This window comes from Trachurus trachurus, assembly GCF_905171665.1.
Source record: "Trachurus trachurus genome assembly, chromosome: 5".
NCBI lineage: Eukaryota > Metazoa > Chordata > Actinopteri > Carangiformes > Carangidae > Trachurus > Trachurus trachurus.
Genome location: NC_139896.1, coordinates 25,382,802 through 25,402,168, shown reverse-complemented (window position 1 = coordinate 25,402,168; position 19,367 = coordinate 25,382,802). Strand labels below are relative to the sequence as shown.

General features: G+C 41.0%; 1 protein-coding gene across 1 annotated transcript; it reads left to right on the top strand.

The window, feature by feature from the left end:
• The first annotated feature begins 1,241 nt into the window (after positions 1-1,241).
• On the top strand, positions 1,242-19,305 carry LOC310986206 (rho-related GTP-binding protein RhoA-D). The gene is made up of 5 exons (XM_083972027.1): positions 1,242-1,437; positions 11,340-11,497; positions 13,549-13,669; positions 14,182-14,312; positions 16,165-19,305. The coding sequence occupies exons 2-5, from the start codon at positions 11,342-11,344 to the stop codon at positions 16,336-16,338; spliced, it is 582 nt and encodes a 193-aa protein (XP_083828153.1). The 5' UTR covers positions 1,242-1,437; positions 11,340-11,341; the 3' UTR covers positions 16,339-19,305.
• The last annotated feature ends 62 nt before the right edge of the window (positions 19,306-19,367 follow it).

The following is a 19,367-nucleotide window of genomic DNA, read 5'->3' as shown; positions in this document are numbered from 1 at the left end:
CTGTTTCTCCTGATAAAACACACATCAAACAGCACAGCAGTTTTCAGGAGGTGACTGTTCAGAGATGAAATTGGTGGTGTAGGATTTTTATTTAATTTTTTTTGTGTTTGTTTGTTTTTCAGAGGGGCACACTGGTGAGATCCACACCCATCCCTCCTGTTGCACGAGTCTTCTTGTACTACAGATGATGTCATCTTTGACAGGGGAGGGGAGGAGGGACCTGAGTGACTCCAGCGCCTGCAGCAGCTCCATCAAGTCCGATAGAGGTAACCACAACAGCACCGGAAATACAGACATTAGCCTTCAAAATAACAGCGATCTTCAATACTCTTGAGATTATCTGCCGTGAGGACCTTATTTGACAAATCATGTCAATTACTGCTGATTTCACGTCAATAAATCAACATCGTTGCACTGCAACACTTAATGCTTTGAGCAGATTTCACTTTTAGATAATCAATGTTGTCACAGTCGTTATTTTCTATTGATCTGTATTGAAAAACATCACCTCTTGTGACATCACTGGTTTGGTTTTAGCCAGAAATTAAATATTAGATGGTTTAGCTGGAAAGAAGAGGCCAGTGTCCTACCTACTGTGAGTAACAGCTGATTCATTGGCCACACTGATGGCCACCAGTGACACACCATGACCATGACATGGTGTGGGAAAGGATTTACTGACTAGTTCTCAGTCCTACATTACCGTATGTATTGTACTAAACAGTATTAGTATTGTCTGGGTAATTAGAGTCTGATTTATCATGTTTCTTTGCCATAGCCAGTGAATTGAACATGGTAACCATTAGTCATTTGACATACACACATCTGCTGCTGTAATTTACAAACATATCTGAGGGATGTTTATCGAAAACAAAAATATCTAACAAAAAATTTAAAAAAAAGAGTTTCAAATTAATCTATATGTTTGCAAGACATTTCGAAAGCTACAGACTGGGTCTATGCAATTCATAGAGATATTGATAACTGACTGATAGCCTACATCTGTTTGTTTTAAAACTTTCTTAGATTTTTGAAATTTACAAATTGTAACAATTCAATAGCCTACACCCCATGAGAGACAATGCAAAGACAGCCAATAAAATTTACAAATAACAGCCAAGATTAAACGTGGTTAGACAGAATAAAAAAAAAAGAAAAAATTGATTTGCACATTTACCCTCTTTTATTGTGAAGGTCTGTGGCGGAAGCGCTGGGCTGCGGGCCGAGCTGCGGTTGTCGCTGGTGTCGGTGGGAGGATCTTTACTCGCCTGCCCCGGTTTCCAGCAGCCTCTCAGTAAAATTAGCGAATACTGCAGCAAGAAGTGAGCGTGTGTTTGTGTGTGTGTGCGTGTGTGCGTGCTACGATCCGGAGGGAAGAGCGAGCGGGGATTAATATTTATAGATAAAAAAAAACACATCTCATCTTGCAGGAGACAGGTAAACAGAAAGAGGCTGCAGTTTGACTCTGCTCTTATTTGACACTAATTATAGCTCACTTAGTTGGCTGAGGGAACAAGGTGGTGGCTTGTCCTCGCACTAACACTCGCCTTTTTTCCCGCTTGTGTTTCTAATAGTTGAGTGTGTGACGGTGTGGTGCTTGTAATGAAGTGTGTCCAGTGTGCTTGTGCTGTGTGTCCAGGTGTGTTTCTGTACAACTGTTGATAGCTTCGTTGCTTGTAGTTTGAAAGTCACAGCAGCAGATCAGATCCTGTTGGTATGTACAGTCTGTCCAAGTGCTGCGACCTCAATAAGCAACTCCGCATGGCAAATCTCTTAATGAGCCATTTCTATTCCTGGGAACATTTAATTTCCTCATTATTAAGACTCCAATTTCTCATATAAGGCGTTGCTTCCACTGCCAAATGATTTTTACAAGCACAACAAAACATGTGGAGCATGATCTGAAAACACAGAGTTATTTGGACTTAATTATGTTATAGAAAGATGTAAATTGAGTGGTAATTTTGGTGTCCTTCATAATTTAAGATTCACAAAATGATCATAGTGTGATTATCCTCCTGAATGTGTTCAGATTTATTGGAAAGCATCGGTGCAGGATGTGTTCTTGATCCAGTGTTGTTGTCAGTAGTTGTGTATGGTGGTTCACAGGCAGAACAGCTTTTAACACATAGGTCTTTCAACAATCTTATAGAAAAAAGCCACTTATTCTCAGGTCTCAGCCTTTTATATGAGAGTGTTTCCTGATTTTCTCTGAGTAATATTTTGGTTGGACAAAACAAGAAATGTGAAGATGTCAGCTGATTGATTTATTTTCTGATATTTTTGCACAATGGATCCAAACATCCAGCTGTAAAATTCAAAGATCCTCAAGTCAACAATAGAAAATGGAGAACATCAGGAATTGTGACCAAATGGACCCAGTCATACCCGGGTGATTCTTAGACTACGGGCACTTTTATGTTCTTTGGTCATATTTAAAAAAATACACATCATTTTGTATAAATTCCACTTTCTTTGTCAAACTAACAATAAAACCACCTTAGAAAAAATGTACCACCTTTCTATTATAATTTTTTCATACTTTTCAACATTCTTACAAGTGTCAAAATCACTGTTTTACCCTTGTCGCGCACCCAGACTTTTAAACTTCAACAATGCAAATAATGTTTAAAAATGTGATTTATTTGAAAACTACTAATGTGCCTGAATTAAGTATCAGTAAAATAACTAAAACACATTATAGTGTTTAATGTAAGACAGCCATCAATATTATTTTTTATCCAAAATATAGCTGTCGCACAGTATCATGGTCATTTCCACCACAGCACTGTAATGTCCCCTTAAAAAAATTCTCTGAGAGATTGTATGGATGGTTTCTATGGCAATGTACACTGACATCAGAGCACATGTTGGACATGGAGGGAATTTTCAATTTCATCAACAACTATTGAAGAAAAATTAAGATAAATGTTGCTCGATCAGTATATATATTTATTGCACGTCATTTCCAAACATGTTATACCTTCATAGGTGTTTTTTTAAAGTTTTTTTTTTTTAGTTGAGTAAGTGTATTTTGCATACATGAAATCCTAAGTATCAATTCAAAGCTAATCAGTTAAGCTAGTCTGCATTTTTTCACAAAATACTGTAGAAATGTCATTTCCACCACCATCATTTCCACCACATTATCCTCTGTGGTGGAAAAGAAAGTAGTGTGGTGGAAATGACATTTATGCTTAAAGTCCAAGTGATATGGATTGTGAGAGTAGTTATTTTTTAATATTACATATTAAATTAACATTAATCAACATTAATAATATAATTATATGTTATATTCCATTTATTTATATTTTTTTAAGATGCCACGTAAGACAGCAGCAGAAAGGTCACAGGCCTATAGGGACTAAATACATTTTTGTCATCTATTATTTGATGGAACTTAGATATTGGCTTTTAGACTACACTACAACCAGGGATGGTTTTGTTTAATGACAGTTTAAGAAATGTTCAAATAAATGTCTACTGTTTCTATACATTCACATTAATTTGTTGTCATTTCCACAACACCCTGTCATTTCCACCACCAAAGACATTTTTAAAAATGATTGTAAAAGTTCTCAACACACATAAAAGAAATCTCCACAATTTAAAAGGTCATGATCCACTTTACATAATAATTCAAGTTATTTATTTTCTAAAAAGCCCCTACCCAAGCAATATTAAATTCCAGATGTAGCAGGTGTACAATTCAGCAGTTGGTCCTTAAGAGATTGAATTTATTTAATTCATAAATGTATGATTATTGTGTATTATGGAAAAAATGGTAAAACATAGTTACAAAAAGGGTCTCAGATAGTTTTAGAGTGGTATAAGTTATTTATAATTGAATAACAGTTGTATATTGAGATGTGGTGGAAATGACATTTGTTCATCGCAGATCAGAAAAAATGTACAAAATTAACAATTTGCCTTGTAATCTAAGTTTGTCCTCTTACAGATCTTAAAACTAGACAAACTATTTTAACTTATGAGACTGTGTTAGGTCAGTTTTGAATAACTTTTTTTTTTTCAAGTTCACATGGCTAAAAGTGCACCTAGTTGAAGAATCGCCCACCCACGTTTTGATTGGAAAAAGCTAATCCCAGTTGACATAGGGTGAGGGCGGATACACCTGGACAGGTTGCCAGTCTATCACAGGGCTTACATGTAGAGATGAACAACCTCACACAACTGTTCACACCTACAGCTGACTTAAAGCTTCCAATCAACCGAACTTGCATGTCTTTAGACTGTGGGAGGAAGCTGGAGAACCCAGAGAGAACCCATGGAGATCGAACCCAGAACCGTCTTTCCACTGTGCCACCCAAATGTGAAATATTACACATTTATCCTTCCAGTAGCCTATTTTCACCAAAGGATGTTAATGAGTGTGTATCTCCTTGTGCACATTGCCTTGGTAAGGGTTAGTTGTTTAGTGAGTCAAAATGAGATAGGCTACTAAGTGAATTTTTGGGTTTGTCCTGATGATCTGAAGAGATGATCATTGTGAACACGTCAGCTGGTTCTCCGGAGAATGGTTTCTATCTGCTGACATTGCAAACCAAACAAATGACCAATAAATTTTGGCATTTAGCATTATCAGTTAATCAGAAAATAACCATTAGTTGCAGCTGTGGAGTGCACAGACCCGGTGCTTTCTCCTGCCCAGGCTCAGTTAATCTGTTGAGCCACTCACTTGACCACTCAGTCAGTCCTGTTTATTCTCTGCTCATGACCTGGATTATTTGCCCAAAAGTGAGCCATGAGGTGTCAGTTCTCTCTGAGCCACGGACTGAGTCCTCTTGCCTCTGCCTATGAGTTTAGTCACCGCACAGTTCAAGCCTCTCGTCTTGCTTTGCTTCCTCTCAACAAACTGTAAAAACAGGAATATCAGTGAGTGTCTTCGTGCCAAAGCTCATGGCTGCTGGACAGAAGACGTGAAGGTGACCAGGCTGCAGGACAGGTCCATCCATAGACTGTAAAAAATATGGACGTAGCATCCGTGACGTCACTCATTGGTTTTGGGGAGTCGTTTTTGTCACTCAAATATGGCGGCCTGAACAGCGCCATGTTGGATTTACCGGCCTAGAACCCGCCCACTGGCCTCGAAGCAGCGGTCTCCGGACCGCTCCGGACCTGTCACTCAACGTTTCCGCACCCTAATTGGCGAGAATTTTAAACCTAATAATAGTAAAACAGTAGAGTTAAAAAAAAATTCATCCATCTCAGAGTGTGTGCGGGGGTAGAAACTATCGGTTGAGACCAAAAAACGTGATGACACCAGGCTTTGATCATGTTTATTGAGGATGTAAAATCGGCGATTTTAACATGGGGGTCTATGGAGATTTGCTGCTTTCTGACACCAGCCCCCAGTGGTAGCCGAGAGGATTGCAGTTTTTTGAATGCGGAAGTGAGCTTCACTTCTCAGACCGACAAATGCCCCCTTGGGTCCATCCAGCCGACACCATCATGGGTCAATCTGTATAGTTGTGAAATTTGTCTGGTAGGTCCAGCTATCAGTAGCCTACCATCCGGAGAGATTAGTGTTTGCTTAGCATAAAGTGGACCCAGGGGAGAAAAAGCTCGTTCTTAATTCCAAACAAAAACCAAAGTGTGATTGTGAAAATATCAAATTGTGGTTGTATGAGTAATCACAGTATGTGTTGAACTTCCTTGTGGTCAGGGAACAGTGACTTCCTGGAGTCATGTTGTTGTCAGGTTGCCATGAAGTCAGCAGTCTTCTAGATGCTAAGCTAAGCTAACTGACTGACTGCAGCTTTTACAGTATCATACAGCAAGCATTATTAAATTGTTGTATTTTGGAAAAAATGTTGTCTATTCCTTTAACACAAAGAGTTTATATTATGCAAAAAATCTCATCAAGTTACTTTTCTGTTCAGTTTAGTCTGTGTAAAACTCTTTGTGTGGATTAATAGGTCATTGTCCTTAATTGAGAGATCATAGATGGTTTTATTTCATGGGCTGGTTCAGTGTTGGGACATTTGATCATTTCCAGTGGGTGGACCATAAAGTCATGACTCAGTGAGGCTAAGGAGCTGCAGTGTTTGTAATATACGCCCAAAGAATGTGAGAAGCCGACCTGATCTGCTGTGTATATTCCTGCTGTTGTGTAAGAGAGCTCAGCACTCACATTTCAGTTTTATGCATTTGAGTCCACAGCTTACTATATAGGCTACCAAGGAATGTCTACACATTTTATATGAGCAGTTATGAAGCCTGCTTGTCAGATTGTTTTATATTTTGGAGATGTGGGGGGTGTGGGGGCAGTGACCAACTGCCTTTATTCTGCATGTGATCTGTTGTCTGTCTCCTGCTGTCAGATTTAGTCAGATAAGTTGTTTTTACATTGGGGTTAAGGTGGTGCAGACAGCTGGTGTCGCAGGCTGTCTGCTCTGTCTCAGCCACAGCCTCTGCCAGTTTATGAACTTTGGCCCATTTCTCAGACTGACTTGCAGCAGAGGTGAGGCGGACGCTCATGCTCTCACTAAGGGTTTTTTTTTGTGTTATTGTTAGTTTGTGCATCTTGGAGAAAAGAATAGGGGGAAAAAACATGGACTCTCAGCAATGAGTTGTGGTTGCAGTGCCAAAGATGCTGGAGGACATCAAAAGTCAATTTTTAATTCTCATGTAAAATAGGTTTTTCGTTGTTCGTCAGGGATTCAGGCGAGACTCGAAACCTGTTATAAAGCCTTTAAGTACACCCAGAGTTTGCAACTCCTGTGTAGTAGCAGCAACAATAACAACAACCAAACAAACCAGGAAATAACTTTCCAGTATTGGCATCAGCTGATCTGTAACTAACTAGTCTAGTGCTGTTGGTCGAAGTAAGAGGTGCAGCCCTATGTGGCCTGTCCGACAAGCACAGACATCCTACTTGGACACATTTCCTGTTATATGTTTGCAAAACCTTCAGACCCAAAAAATAAAAAAAAATGAAAACAACAGGTCTGTTGTTGGTTGGATGCCTGATGTATGTTGAGCATTGTTGTTGATAATAAACTCATGAGGATTGAAAGGCAGCTCTACCTCGATGGCCCGGGCTCTGCTCAGAGCTGACTCTGCTCAGCTTGTTGCATAACTCCCATTGGCCCCTAAGCCTCAGGAAACCTCCTTAGAGAGAGGGGGAGCGAGAGAGGTTGTGTGTTCATTAACCTGGGGCATTGCTCAAATAGTTGCAGGAAGAAATGGTGCTTTGCTTTACTACTCATTTTAATTGCTCCAGTGTTGTTTTTGGATCAAGTTAGTAAGTGCCTGGGATATTTACCTTACCCTTTTCTCACTTGAACGTATCCCTGGGGCTTCTCTACTTTCTTCATGTGTTGGTGGTCTGTATCTATTATTGGTGCCATTTTTTTTTTTTTTTATCATAGATTAATCTGAATTACTTTCCTGAATAATCATTTAGTTAATAAAACACAGAAAGGTTGTCAAAGAGGCTGCTTCCTTCACAAGTTTGACATCTTAAATTTAAAATCCTTGATTATTAAATTTGTGATTACATAAACCAGAACAAAGCATTACAACTGGCCACATTCAAATGAATGAAGGAGCTGCAGAAAGACTCAGTCTGTATACCTTAAACACATTTTATTTCAGGTTATGTGCCAAGAAAGTTGAAACTGCAAGAAGTGAGTGAGGAAATAAATTCTAATATCAGCAATAGAAATGGGGTCCTTTTGCTGTATGAAGCATTAGTGTCTCAGAAGATAAAATGTCAGCTTTCATCACAAAAATATATGACCTAAGTCAGCGCCAGTTCAGTCAGTCCAGTATCATTCGGTGTTGTTTTGTTAACTCTTAGTGCTTAATGCTTAGTGTGCATCTCTTTGATGTATCAATCTGTGTGTAACGCAGTGATCCCGTCTCACAGCTACAGTTGGTCTTCCATCAGACTCGGCACGACTGAAGGTTTTATGAATATGTTCAAGTATATCTCTCTGCACCAGCGGCCACATCTGCGTTGTGTTGTGTAAAATCACAGTGATGGATAAATAAAAGCCAGACTGATGTTTGCGTGGAGCTGACAGAATGATGATGTTGAGCTATTTCTGCTTTTGTCACGGTCTCCATGGGTTTGCTTTAATCTCTCAGTGACACCTTTGCCTTCGTTTAATAGTGTGTGGGGTCAAAGGTGGGCCAGCGTGTACTAGCTGCTTTTATGTAGGTGGTTCCTGTTCAGTTCACGTGTTATTATTGAATCAGACTTTGATATGAGTGTAGAGAATGAATGGTAGTTACGATGAACAGGTTTGATTTTGAAAATCTTGTGCTGCTGGTGATCACCTAAACTTTACCCCCTCGGTACGTCAGAGTCATTAGTTTCCATTAGTGCCAAAATGGAGGGTATCAGTCATGGGTAGCCGGGGACCGGGGTATTTGACCCAGTTTGTGAGATGGTATGGGACATTTTCATGCATAATTTCCTTTTGCCAATGTGTCAAGATGTTCCTTCATCGGTTCCCAATATCACTGCCACCAAGGACAATCTATGATTGTGTTGTGCAAAGAGAAGGGGCTGTGTGTGTGTGTGCATTGTGTGAGTAAGCATGCGTGCATGTGTTTCGTTGCCTCTGGCAGCCCTCACTGTGTCCAGGCTCTGCTGAGGCCTGTCCAAACAGAGCTGCGGCCAAAAGCTCCTCCCAAGCCTCACAGAACAGGAAGTGGATTGTTTTGTTTCACAGGGTGAGCCTCTGAGGCCGCGGCGCTGCTGTCTCCCACTTGTTGGCTTTGAACCCATCATCTAGTTCAAGCCATCTCTGGTCAAAGCACAAGATGCTGTGCAGTGTCTGTGGAGTCAGAATTCATCCCAGGATCAAACCCATTTGAAGCAGGACAGTGAAGGCAGGCTTTGTTCTCAGCTGATACTCTGCAGCGCAGCATATTCACCCCACTTACCCACTTGTCTTTCATTTCATTTTATATAGAAATAAAAGGAGTGAGCATGCTACCAGTACCTGTGTTGGGCACAGTGTCCTAAATTCAAAGTCAGAGCCTTTGGCACCTTTTGTCAAAGCCTCCCTGCAGCTGTGACACAGTTCATGGCACCAGAGGGAGTGGGCTTCTGAGCAAAAGGCAGAACATGTAATTGAACCATAATCACAATTTCTGCAAGGAGACAGCAACCAGGATGTTAATAAAACTGCCAAACAAGCAAACACAGCAAAGATTTCCAGTTTGGTCTGTCTCAATACCCATGGAAACTCGGCTGGGTAATAATTTCCTCTCTTGCCTACTTCTTTTTCTCTCTACTTTCCAGGGTTTCTTTGCACAACCCATTTATTCATATACCATTCACAGTTTGGATCACATTTCAATTGCGATGAATGGATGGAGTCATTAATGAGAGATTGTTCTTCTTATCTTCCTCTACACAAGGAAGGCAATGAGAATATTTCTATACAAAATTCAATGTTCAGCTTTTTAATAGGGCTGGGTTTAAAAAATTGATTTTGCTGATTCATATCAATCTTCATTTGAAAGATCCGATATCGACTCCAAAGAAACTTAGATTAATTTTCTTAATGTACGTATGCCATTTCCTGTTTGTTAGTCTCACCAAGATCTGTGCGATTGTGCGAGAGTAACCGGATGAGATCACAGAGCAGCGCAATCACAGATCTCACGCTGCTGTTTACATTTTGATGTGACCATTGATTCACTGCTGAAATGTACACATTGATTGTAGTACTTGTATTATCAACCATGACTGTACCTCAAGAGTTGCACTGTTGACTTGCGGAGTGGGTCATGTTAAATACATGTACATTAATGTAACTGCTTTTGGGTCAGTTTTTATTTGTAACCGTTAATATTTTTAATAATGCACTAGGTTTGAGAGTTCCATCTTTGGACAATTTGCAGCTTTAGTTCTGCAAAAATCTAAAATTGGTATTAAAAGTTGTAAACATCTTACTGAACAAGTTTTCCGGTGATTTGATAAGGTATCAGCTTCAAAATGTGAGACTAAGATAATAATTTAGCACATATCCCCCAGCCCTGAGTGCAAGTAATTGTTATTAATGAGCCATCTAGATGAAACTGGCCACGATAATCCACTGATCTGTTATGGTACCAAGTCGCTTATTGTTTGACTAATGACTTTAGGCTTTATCCAGGATGATTCCATTTTTTATTTTATTTGTTTTACTTTTCTTCATGCTACTCAGTGAAAGGACCAGCATTGCTTTGCATCCAAGCAGAGATTAAAAATGGGCATTAGGACAGACAGACTCAACTCTGTGTTTCGCCCGCGGCTCTAAAAGATGAATTTCCCCCGATAAGTGGGTGCCCTCGTGAAGAGGATGGCTGTCAAGACTGTCTGGCAGAAAGTAGATGAGGTGAGGAGCCAAATGACTATATGCACAGCTGCTCCCAGGCAGAGGGGGCTCCAGCTCATCCATCAGCACCACTGCTGGCTCATCCCCACTCAGCCTGCTCCAGCTTAACTAGACCACTACTCTAGGGTTATTGCAGAGATATTTCTTGTGCAGGGAAATGCTTGCATGTTTTTTTTTTACCCAGCAACAACATGCAACTCTCTAAACCTTGTGTTAGAAATTTCACCTTAGCACCGGCAAAGACTTATGACGAGCTTTAACTCTGTTTCCTTTCATGGAAATGATGAATATGGGGGAAATTATATTACACTACGATCAAAATAATCCTAAAAAGAAGTGAATCATATGTCGAGGTGGAGAAGTGTCATAGGACAGTCCTGAGTACTTCAGCAGCTGCTCTGATTTCCTGGACACTTTCTTTTGGGAAACAAACAGGATGGAGCAGGAGCCTGATAGCACATTACTTCATGCCCCAGCCTGTCTCAACACCCCTCCTCTCTTTCTCCTCTCTCCTCCTCCTTCTCCTCCGTCTTTCCTTTAGCTCTGTAGTCTAGACTTGGCACTAGGGATTCAAGGCCTGTTACTGCGGTTGTCTGTGACAAGGTGCACATCACAGAGCACATGGCCTCAGGTGTAATGTGATGCAGAGGCGTCAGTCAGAGATGTCATAGCGGTCGCTTTGGAGCCACACGCGACGAGCAGAGAAAGTTTTTGTTCGGTCTTGGGTTTTTGATTTGCCTCATGTTCCTGAGATCTCAACAAATAAATGAAATATCCGTTGTGCCAAATACACAAACAGATGACAAAGTGTGAGTCTGTTGCTTGGCCCATTTGTTCAACATGACAGATTAAATTTCCCTCAACGGCAAAAAAAAAAGAGTTTCTTTTCCCTTTTGTGGGTCTGCTGATAATTTTGGCACTTACACAGCCTTTGAGCATATGTTGAATTCTTGTTCAGACACTCTTCTTTTTTTCCGACAGAGATGGCAGCCATACGGAAGAAGCTGGTGATTGTCGGAGATGGAGCTTGCGGAAAAACCTGTCTTCTCATTGTTTTCAGTAAAGATCAGTTTCCTGAAGTCTACGTCCCGACAGTGTTTGAGAACTACATCGCTGATATTGAAGTTGATGGAAAGCAGGTTTGTACTTCTGTTAATCTGGTAGAGAGGAAATCCTTCAGTTTCTCTGACTAATCCAACACCGTACTGATAGTTATAGTATTAGTAGCCTCAATTACCTCTCACTAATCCTTGCTCCCCTTATGCACTGTCACTACTACTGTGAAGCCTTCTATTCCTGCACTGTTTAAGAGTTTATTATTATGACAAAGGCAGATTTAATGCTGGAATTTCTTAGTAATAACTGGTCCTTGATTTCAGGCAGAAGATAAAAGTACATCATTTAAAATCACACTAATCACAAATGCATTTTCTCATCATTAACATACTGTATCTGGTAGAGGGTAAATAAAGGTTAAACAGTATGATACAAAAAACAAAAACAGGGAGTTGTTTCGGACAGAGCCACTGTTATTAAACTAACTACATGTAAGCCCTGCTCCCGAGGGTGCGTGACGTCTTGAATTTGAGTCACAGGGTGTTGCCAACGAGGGTTGAGTCTGAGCTGCAGATGGCTTGTTATGTCAAAGGGTTTTGTTCTCTTGAGCTGACCACCGCTGCAGGATCACTGCTTGGCAAAACAGGAAATGACTTTACTTCCCAGCTTCCTGTTCAGACAGGGAACAGGGACGTCTCCTGGCAGTCCCCCTCTGCTTCCCTCAGGACCCTCCTCCTGCCCGATAAAACGTCTCTCATTTCCTGTCTTGGTCACAAAAGAGGGGTTAACTGTTGTGTTCTGGACAGGAAATATAAAGCTGGACATCGTTCCAGGGGAAGGGGATAATTTTGGCAAAGATCTGACAGGCGGCTTCTTTAGATATCCTCTCTCCAACTCTCTAGAGGACGGCTGTCCCACAAGAATCAGACTATTATACAACCAGCTGGATTAGATTTGTGATCCCAGCCCTCTAAATTGGGTTTGTACCCCCCTTGAAGGTAAAAGACGTTCTCCTTCTCTCACCCTCTGTGAATTGAGCAGATTCTAAAAATAGCACTTTTCCCCCTCTTTTTTTTTTTTTTTACCTTCTCAAAGTTTGCAGCTTTACACAACTCCAGTGGGAACGTAACTGCTCCGATTGCTCATACAGCATCAACAGTGTGCAGCCACCTCCCACCCTCTGCCTCTGCAAACTTCTATTTTGGGTATAGTTGACTGATGCATGTGCCTGCTGTGGGCACACCATGATCTATTGTCATGCTGTGGTTCCGGGAGTCAAAACTTTGGTACAAAAAAGGGTTTTTTCTACCACTGAACACAATGCAGTGTGGGTCAGCTTAGGTACGGAGTCGAGTGAAAGCTGGCTGCTAATGCCCGTGCAGGGACAGAAGGTATCTAGTTTGATGCTCGGTAATCTCCCACTCCCTAATTGAATTAATCAGTGGTGTGATGGGATGAGGCCAGTCCCCAAGTTCATTTCCACAAAACTGGCAACACAACAGACCCATGAAGCTCTGATTAGCTGATGAGAAGCAAATAGTGAAACACACACACACACACACACACACACACACACACACACACACACACACACACACACACACACACACACACACACACACACACACACACACAAAAAGCAGCTCAGGTAAAACATACAAATCATATGTTATGATCAAAGTGGAAGAGTACAATGTCCCCAGGTTAATTGAGCTGAACATTATTTACTTCCTGTGTGTGTTTAAAGCGTTGCCCGTTGGGAAAATGACTGCCTCGAGGTTCATACGCCATCTTCCAAAACAGTCACAGCTCTCAGTGGATAAGAAAAGAAATGTCATCAGCTAATGATGTCGTGACTGGTTAAATGTTGGTTTATTCATCTGGAACAAGGAGCAACATTACATCAGCTCTGGGTAAACAGCTGATTCTTATATTAGCCCTAAAGGCAGCGTCCTGTTACAAAACTGTCAACAATATGATAGCTACTTACGCATGAATCACAGAACAATAACCCAAATGAATCCACCTTCATGTGCAGAGTCTACAGTATATATATATGTGTGTATGTGCCTGGGTATGCATGTATTTGCGTATTTCCCATCTTTTATGACGTGTCTCTGTTGTTGTGTCCCAGGTGGAGCTGGCCCTGTGGGATACTGCAGGCCAAGAGGACTACGACAGGTTGAGGCCTCTCTCCTACCCTGACACAGATGTCATCCTTATGTGCTTCTCCATCGACAGCCCCGACAGTTTAGGTAGGAGACTGCTGGCATACAGTAGCCTATTTTAATAATAACAATACTAATTAATTAATACTAATTAATTTGTAAAGCGCTTTTCATAAAGAACATTTATATTTTTTTTATTTTATTTGTAAAACCTTTATCTAAACAGTTAAATTAGATGAACCTGGCTAAGATGGCAACAGTGCAGACAGTGGATATGTGATAATCAGACAGTATGACAGATTTAAAAAACTGCAATTTTGTTGCCATAGCTTTTTTTTTTAAACACAGAATCAAGGCAGCTCATATTAGCCAAGCAAGCTGTTTGTTAAATGCCTTAATGGACTTGATGGGAAGTAGGATTAGTGCAGCTAAAAACATCTTTGCCTGGAGCGGCCTGCAGAGCCATCCATCATGAGAAGTGTTCCGCGGAGGGTGGCTCTGCACCGCCTGTCCCCTTTTTTAAAGCAGCCCCCCCGCCCCCCCCCCCTCCTCCCTCCCTCTTGAGCATTTCAGCTTACTTCTCATCTCTCCCGGGACAGAAAACATCCCTGAGAAGTGGACGCCCGAGGTGAAGCACTTCTGTCCCAATGTTCCCATCATCCTGGTGGGGAACAAGAAGGACCTGAGGAACGATGAGCACACACGGAGGGAGCTGGCCAAGATGAAGCAGGTACCGAAGCCTCTGGAGGTCAATAAACTCTAGATCGGGGTAGTCAGGAGCAAGTAGGCACCTCCTCAATCCTTCAAAGGCCTGAGAAAATGTACATTTCATGAGATTTGATGTGTGAGGTCCCATGTGAATTATTACAGTAATGCCCCCTTATTCATGACCTTTAAATCTTACTTTGGTAAGTGTTCAGACTAGAAACAGCCGTGTGTTAATGCAGAGCTGGCCGTGAAGGTGTGTTGCCTTGGGTTACAAGTACAAATTAAAAAAAAAAAAAAAAATCATAGATCACCAAAGTCATTTGCAAACACTACAACAGAAGAACTGCACAGTCATCTACCAAGACTGTGGGCTTGCATGTATTTAAATTGACGATGCATTGCTCTTTGTTGTGGCAGAAGCTGACCCAGGATCAGCCAGGCTTTTTTGTTGTTGTTGTTGTTGTTGGCGTCCCTTGCAGTGGCACCCCCACTGTGTTAATGCTGTGGTTTCATTGAAGTGAATGAGAGAACAGTGTCTTTGTCTGGTCCATGCAGTGCCATTGTCTGTCTGTCTGAACTGCACGATGTTTAGACATGTTACAGTTACTGCAGATTTTAGATTTTAGACTTAGACTTTCAATGTGGAAGAAAATGACACAAAAACCTGGGGTGAAAGGGTGTTAAAGTAAAAAAAGGATTGACAAATAAAGTGCAAACATGAAAAATCACATACAATTATGAATCAGTGAAGATTTGAAGCTTTTTTACTAAAAAAGTTATGAAACAGGGTCGAAAGGAAACTCTAATTTGTTTTAATAGAACACAAATGGAAGATGATTTGAACAATGACATCTTTGTGCCATTCCTGAAAATTAAAAAAAAAAAAAAAAATCCTACCACACTTTGAAAAAGCCTCCACTGGCTTTTTCAGTCATAGTACAATGACAACAACATATTGGTTTTTCTGTATCACAGAACAGCATGTCGTGCCACTGTGGGCCTTTTTCTGTCTGTCTCCAGGTCCAGCTGATAATAGGAACATGTTGACAAAGCTCTCCAGCTCTTTCAGACACCACTGTCAGCTTTTCCTTTTTGTAGAAATCAGGAACTGTTCTGACAAAGAGTAGCACTAAGTCATCAGTTCAAGTGTTTTAGATGTACATGGTCACGCAGACACTGAGGGCGCAACATGTTAAAGCTGTGACGATGCTGGTTGATTGTCTGTGTGATGAGGTTTAGGGTGCAGATTTAAAAACTTAAAACACAGGTACATCAAATTAATCTTATTTGCATTTTTAGGGGACTGTTCAAAAATGATTATGGTGGGGATGGAAACATGTAAAATGGTAATACTTTGGAAGGTTGAGTATAATTGAGTAATTCCACATCAAAGGTCAAAAAGAATTAAAATCCAAATGAAGCACAAAATAAAGAACTGTTTGGTAGCAGAAAGTGCCGAGTCAAATGACAGACTCACATAAAAGAGCTTGAGATAAGATAATATAATATAATATGATGTTGTGTAATTTAATATATAAGATAAGTCTAAATAAATAGAAAAATATCTTAATAATCATCTTTTTACAAGATGATCTCTTGATAGGATAGTTGAGAGTGACAGGAAATGGGGAGGCAGAGAGAGGGGGAATGGCATGCAGCAAAGGGCCACCAGATTTGGGATTCAAACTGGGACTGTAGCTTCTGCATATGGGGCACCTGCTCAACCCACTGAACTATACGGCAAAATATGCTATGGTATAATAAACCAGGTTATTTTATCACTTTTATTATTTTGAGGGAATAATGGACAAAACATTATGAAGTATAAAATAAAAATTTTAGTCCCTAACAAAAGTCCATCTCTAACTGTGCAGGAGCCGGTGAAGACAGAGGAAGGCCGGGACATGGCCGGCAGGATCAGTGCTTTCGGCTACCTGGAGTGCTCCGCCAAGACCAAGGACGGCGTGCGGGAAGTGTTCGAGATGGCCACTAGAGCTGCCCTGCAGGTCCGCAAACGCAAGAAGAGAAGCGGCTGCGCGCTGCTGTGAGCGGTTCAAACACCGCAAAGTCAGCTGACCAACAGGAGAGAGAAAAAAAACACATAATACATGAAAAAGGACTGACCTTTTACCAAATGTCATCTTTGTACTGTATCTCTCATTTCACGATAACAGGCAAGCAGATGAATTGAATGCAAACACAGCTAATACAGGATATGGACGTTGTCTCTATTACAACTGTGGTTAGAAATTGATGTTTAAAATTCCTTGTTGATTTGCATTTTTTTCCCCCCGAAAGCTGTCTTTACACATAGAATGTTTTCCTACTTGTTTTTTCTTTATATTTGTAATGTAATGAGGCAGTGATAGATGCACATATTTGTATGCAATATTGTCCTTCAACAAGCTCGGGCGAGCAGCAACCTTCTTAGCTTGTATAAAGTCTTCATGAATAAGTATTATCTGTCATATTATATCAGTTCTGTTTATCATGGTAGAAGTCATCGTGACAGAGAATGAAAGTTGATATCTTCTGACCATAAGCGCTAGTGCCTTTTTTTTCTCTTTTTTTTTTTAAAGTTTGTACACCACCATCTACTTCTCATGTTTGTCAGCGAGCTAACATTTCAGCTGAGGGCCTCTCCATTGTACTGTAGCTCATTTTACACAGTGTTGTCATTGTGAAACCCGAGCAAAGCCATAACCAAGGCTTTCAGTGCTGTTGACAACTTGTCAAGCACAACAAATGGTTGCTTGTGTCATTTTTTTTTTTTCAGTGTTCCCTCGACATTCTCTGTTTCCAGTCCACTCACATCGAGGATAAAGAATGTGGCTGTCTAATGTAATGTGATAACGGTCAGCAAAGTAGTGCGTCTGTATGAGAATTAACATCCGATTCTTCACCGGGCATCCCTCATGCTGTTAAGTGTTGCTTATCTGTGCAGTGGACCTAGATGTAGGGGTTGACAACTGGCCAGTCGAGACACAAGCCAATATGACTCAACTATGCACAATAGCTGTTAGGACCAACAGGGAGATGACACAGCTGAAACACTAATGACATGGAGGCAAAGGTCTGTTGGAACCTCCCTTGTTTGTTTATTGCAGGTGACCCAGTTCAAGCTCTTCATCTGCTGCAATGCAAAGGAGCCCCAATCTGTCGTGTGCGTCGGACGGGTTGGCCCAGTCATGGAAATGATGTCTTCTTGTTAGAGCTGTTAGCCTGTCGTGTGTGGACGTTTCCAGTCGGACAACATTCTTTGCGTGTTTTAGCCGAGCTGAGTTGTGTGTGTGTGTGTGTGAGGAGTTTGTTTTTCCCCCTGGTGCCTTCTTCTGGTCTGGTGTGCCTTTGGTTGTTTCTCTCCCAGACCAGATAGACCAGCTGCACTATGCCAACCTGATACTGACTGACCCTTTTTTTGCGACCTTTCTGACATGTGGTCATGAAGTGCATATCTTTGGATGGCTTGAAAAAATAGCAGAAGGTGTCATTAGTTCACTTAAGTGTTTTCCCTCGCAGCATAAGTAGGATGATTTGTCATCTTCATTATCTGGGTAGAGGAGCTTGATTGCACCAATTTGCATCATGCAGCTTTGCATTGAGAAAGAGTCATGGAAAGATTACAAACTAAGAACATTATACATTTCATCTGTCTGCAGTCAGAGAGATGCTCTTTGGTGTTTTAGAGCTGCCAAGAAATGTATTTCCAGAATTCAACAAGATGGAAATCAGGCTTATTGGTCCATCTTCATCTTAATCAGTGTTTGTCTTGATCTTTGTCTCACTGTAAATGAATATTTTATGCCCAGTAAAAGTAAAAAAAGAAAATAAATTCAAAGAAGGTTTACTCTTAATTACTCTTGCTGAAGCTTTTACAGACTCATCAGAGACCACTCACTGGTCCCAGCTTCTGCTCACGTGTCCTCTCTGAACGCTCGATTGTAAACTTGACCTGAACGTTAAATGGCTTTGATATAGAGTGATTGAAAGGCCCCGGCGACTGTCCTCAGGCACAGACTCTTCACTGCATTCCTTTTCTCCACCTCTGTTGTTCTTCCATGTTCTGCACATTCCCTCGGTTGCATGTTGGTGTTGGTAAAGAGGGGGGTGGATGTTGATATGCGTGTGGCGAAACAATATCTTTGATGTTGCATGAAACCTACAGACAATGCCAGGATGGTAACCAAACCTACGAGCTGGCAAGGTCTCTGTGTATTATAATATAACGCATTTATACTCTCTATTGGCCAAGCACATATGCTTTAAGTGAGCGATCCAGTGGAGGAACTCGTATTTTCCACCGCTCAGCTGAGGTATAGATGTGAATTTAGTTGTTTTTATTTTAAGGAGAAGAGGGGGCATTGATTACAATCACACAAAAGCACCATATAAATGTTGTTACCTCAGATTTTTGTAGGGCAGATACTACGTTTTAACTTATGCATTATTGTGGACAACTAATAGCACACACACACACACACACACTGATGAGGCAAGATTTAACAGATTCAGATCCTTAAGACTTCATAGTTGCGGCATGGTGTTCACGGGTCCCAACAAGCTCAATGCCATCAAATTCCTGGGAATTAGAGGTCGGCAAAGATCGTAGTCTAATAATTTTCACAGCTGGAAGCACAGTGTAGTGATGAACGCAGAGGGCTGAGTGTAGAACTTATTACAAAGAGCATGTACAATACAGCTGTTAATGTGTATGCAGATAATGTTGCGCTATATCAAAACTTGTCCTTATGTCGATGCATGCATGAGCGAACCATGGGTCTTTACAGTGTGTGCACACATGCGCGCACACACACAGAAACACACACGAAAGCAGCACACGTCTTTGGGAACAGCTTCTGCGCAGTGTCGTGTACATTTTCTCTTTCTCTGGATGTATTTGAAATCCTGCAGTATCCAGATTTCTATAAAAGCTCATTGTAATAATGCTTTGTAAACGGAAAGGTGTTGTGGTGAATGTTTGATCTGAAGTGAACATGGACATTGTTAATAAACTATTTTTGAGACGAGACTGACGTGTCATCATCGGTCAATTCTAGCAGAAAACATCACGTGGTTT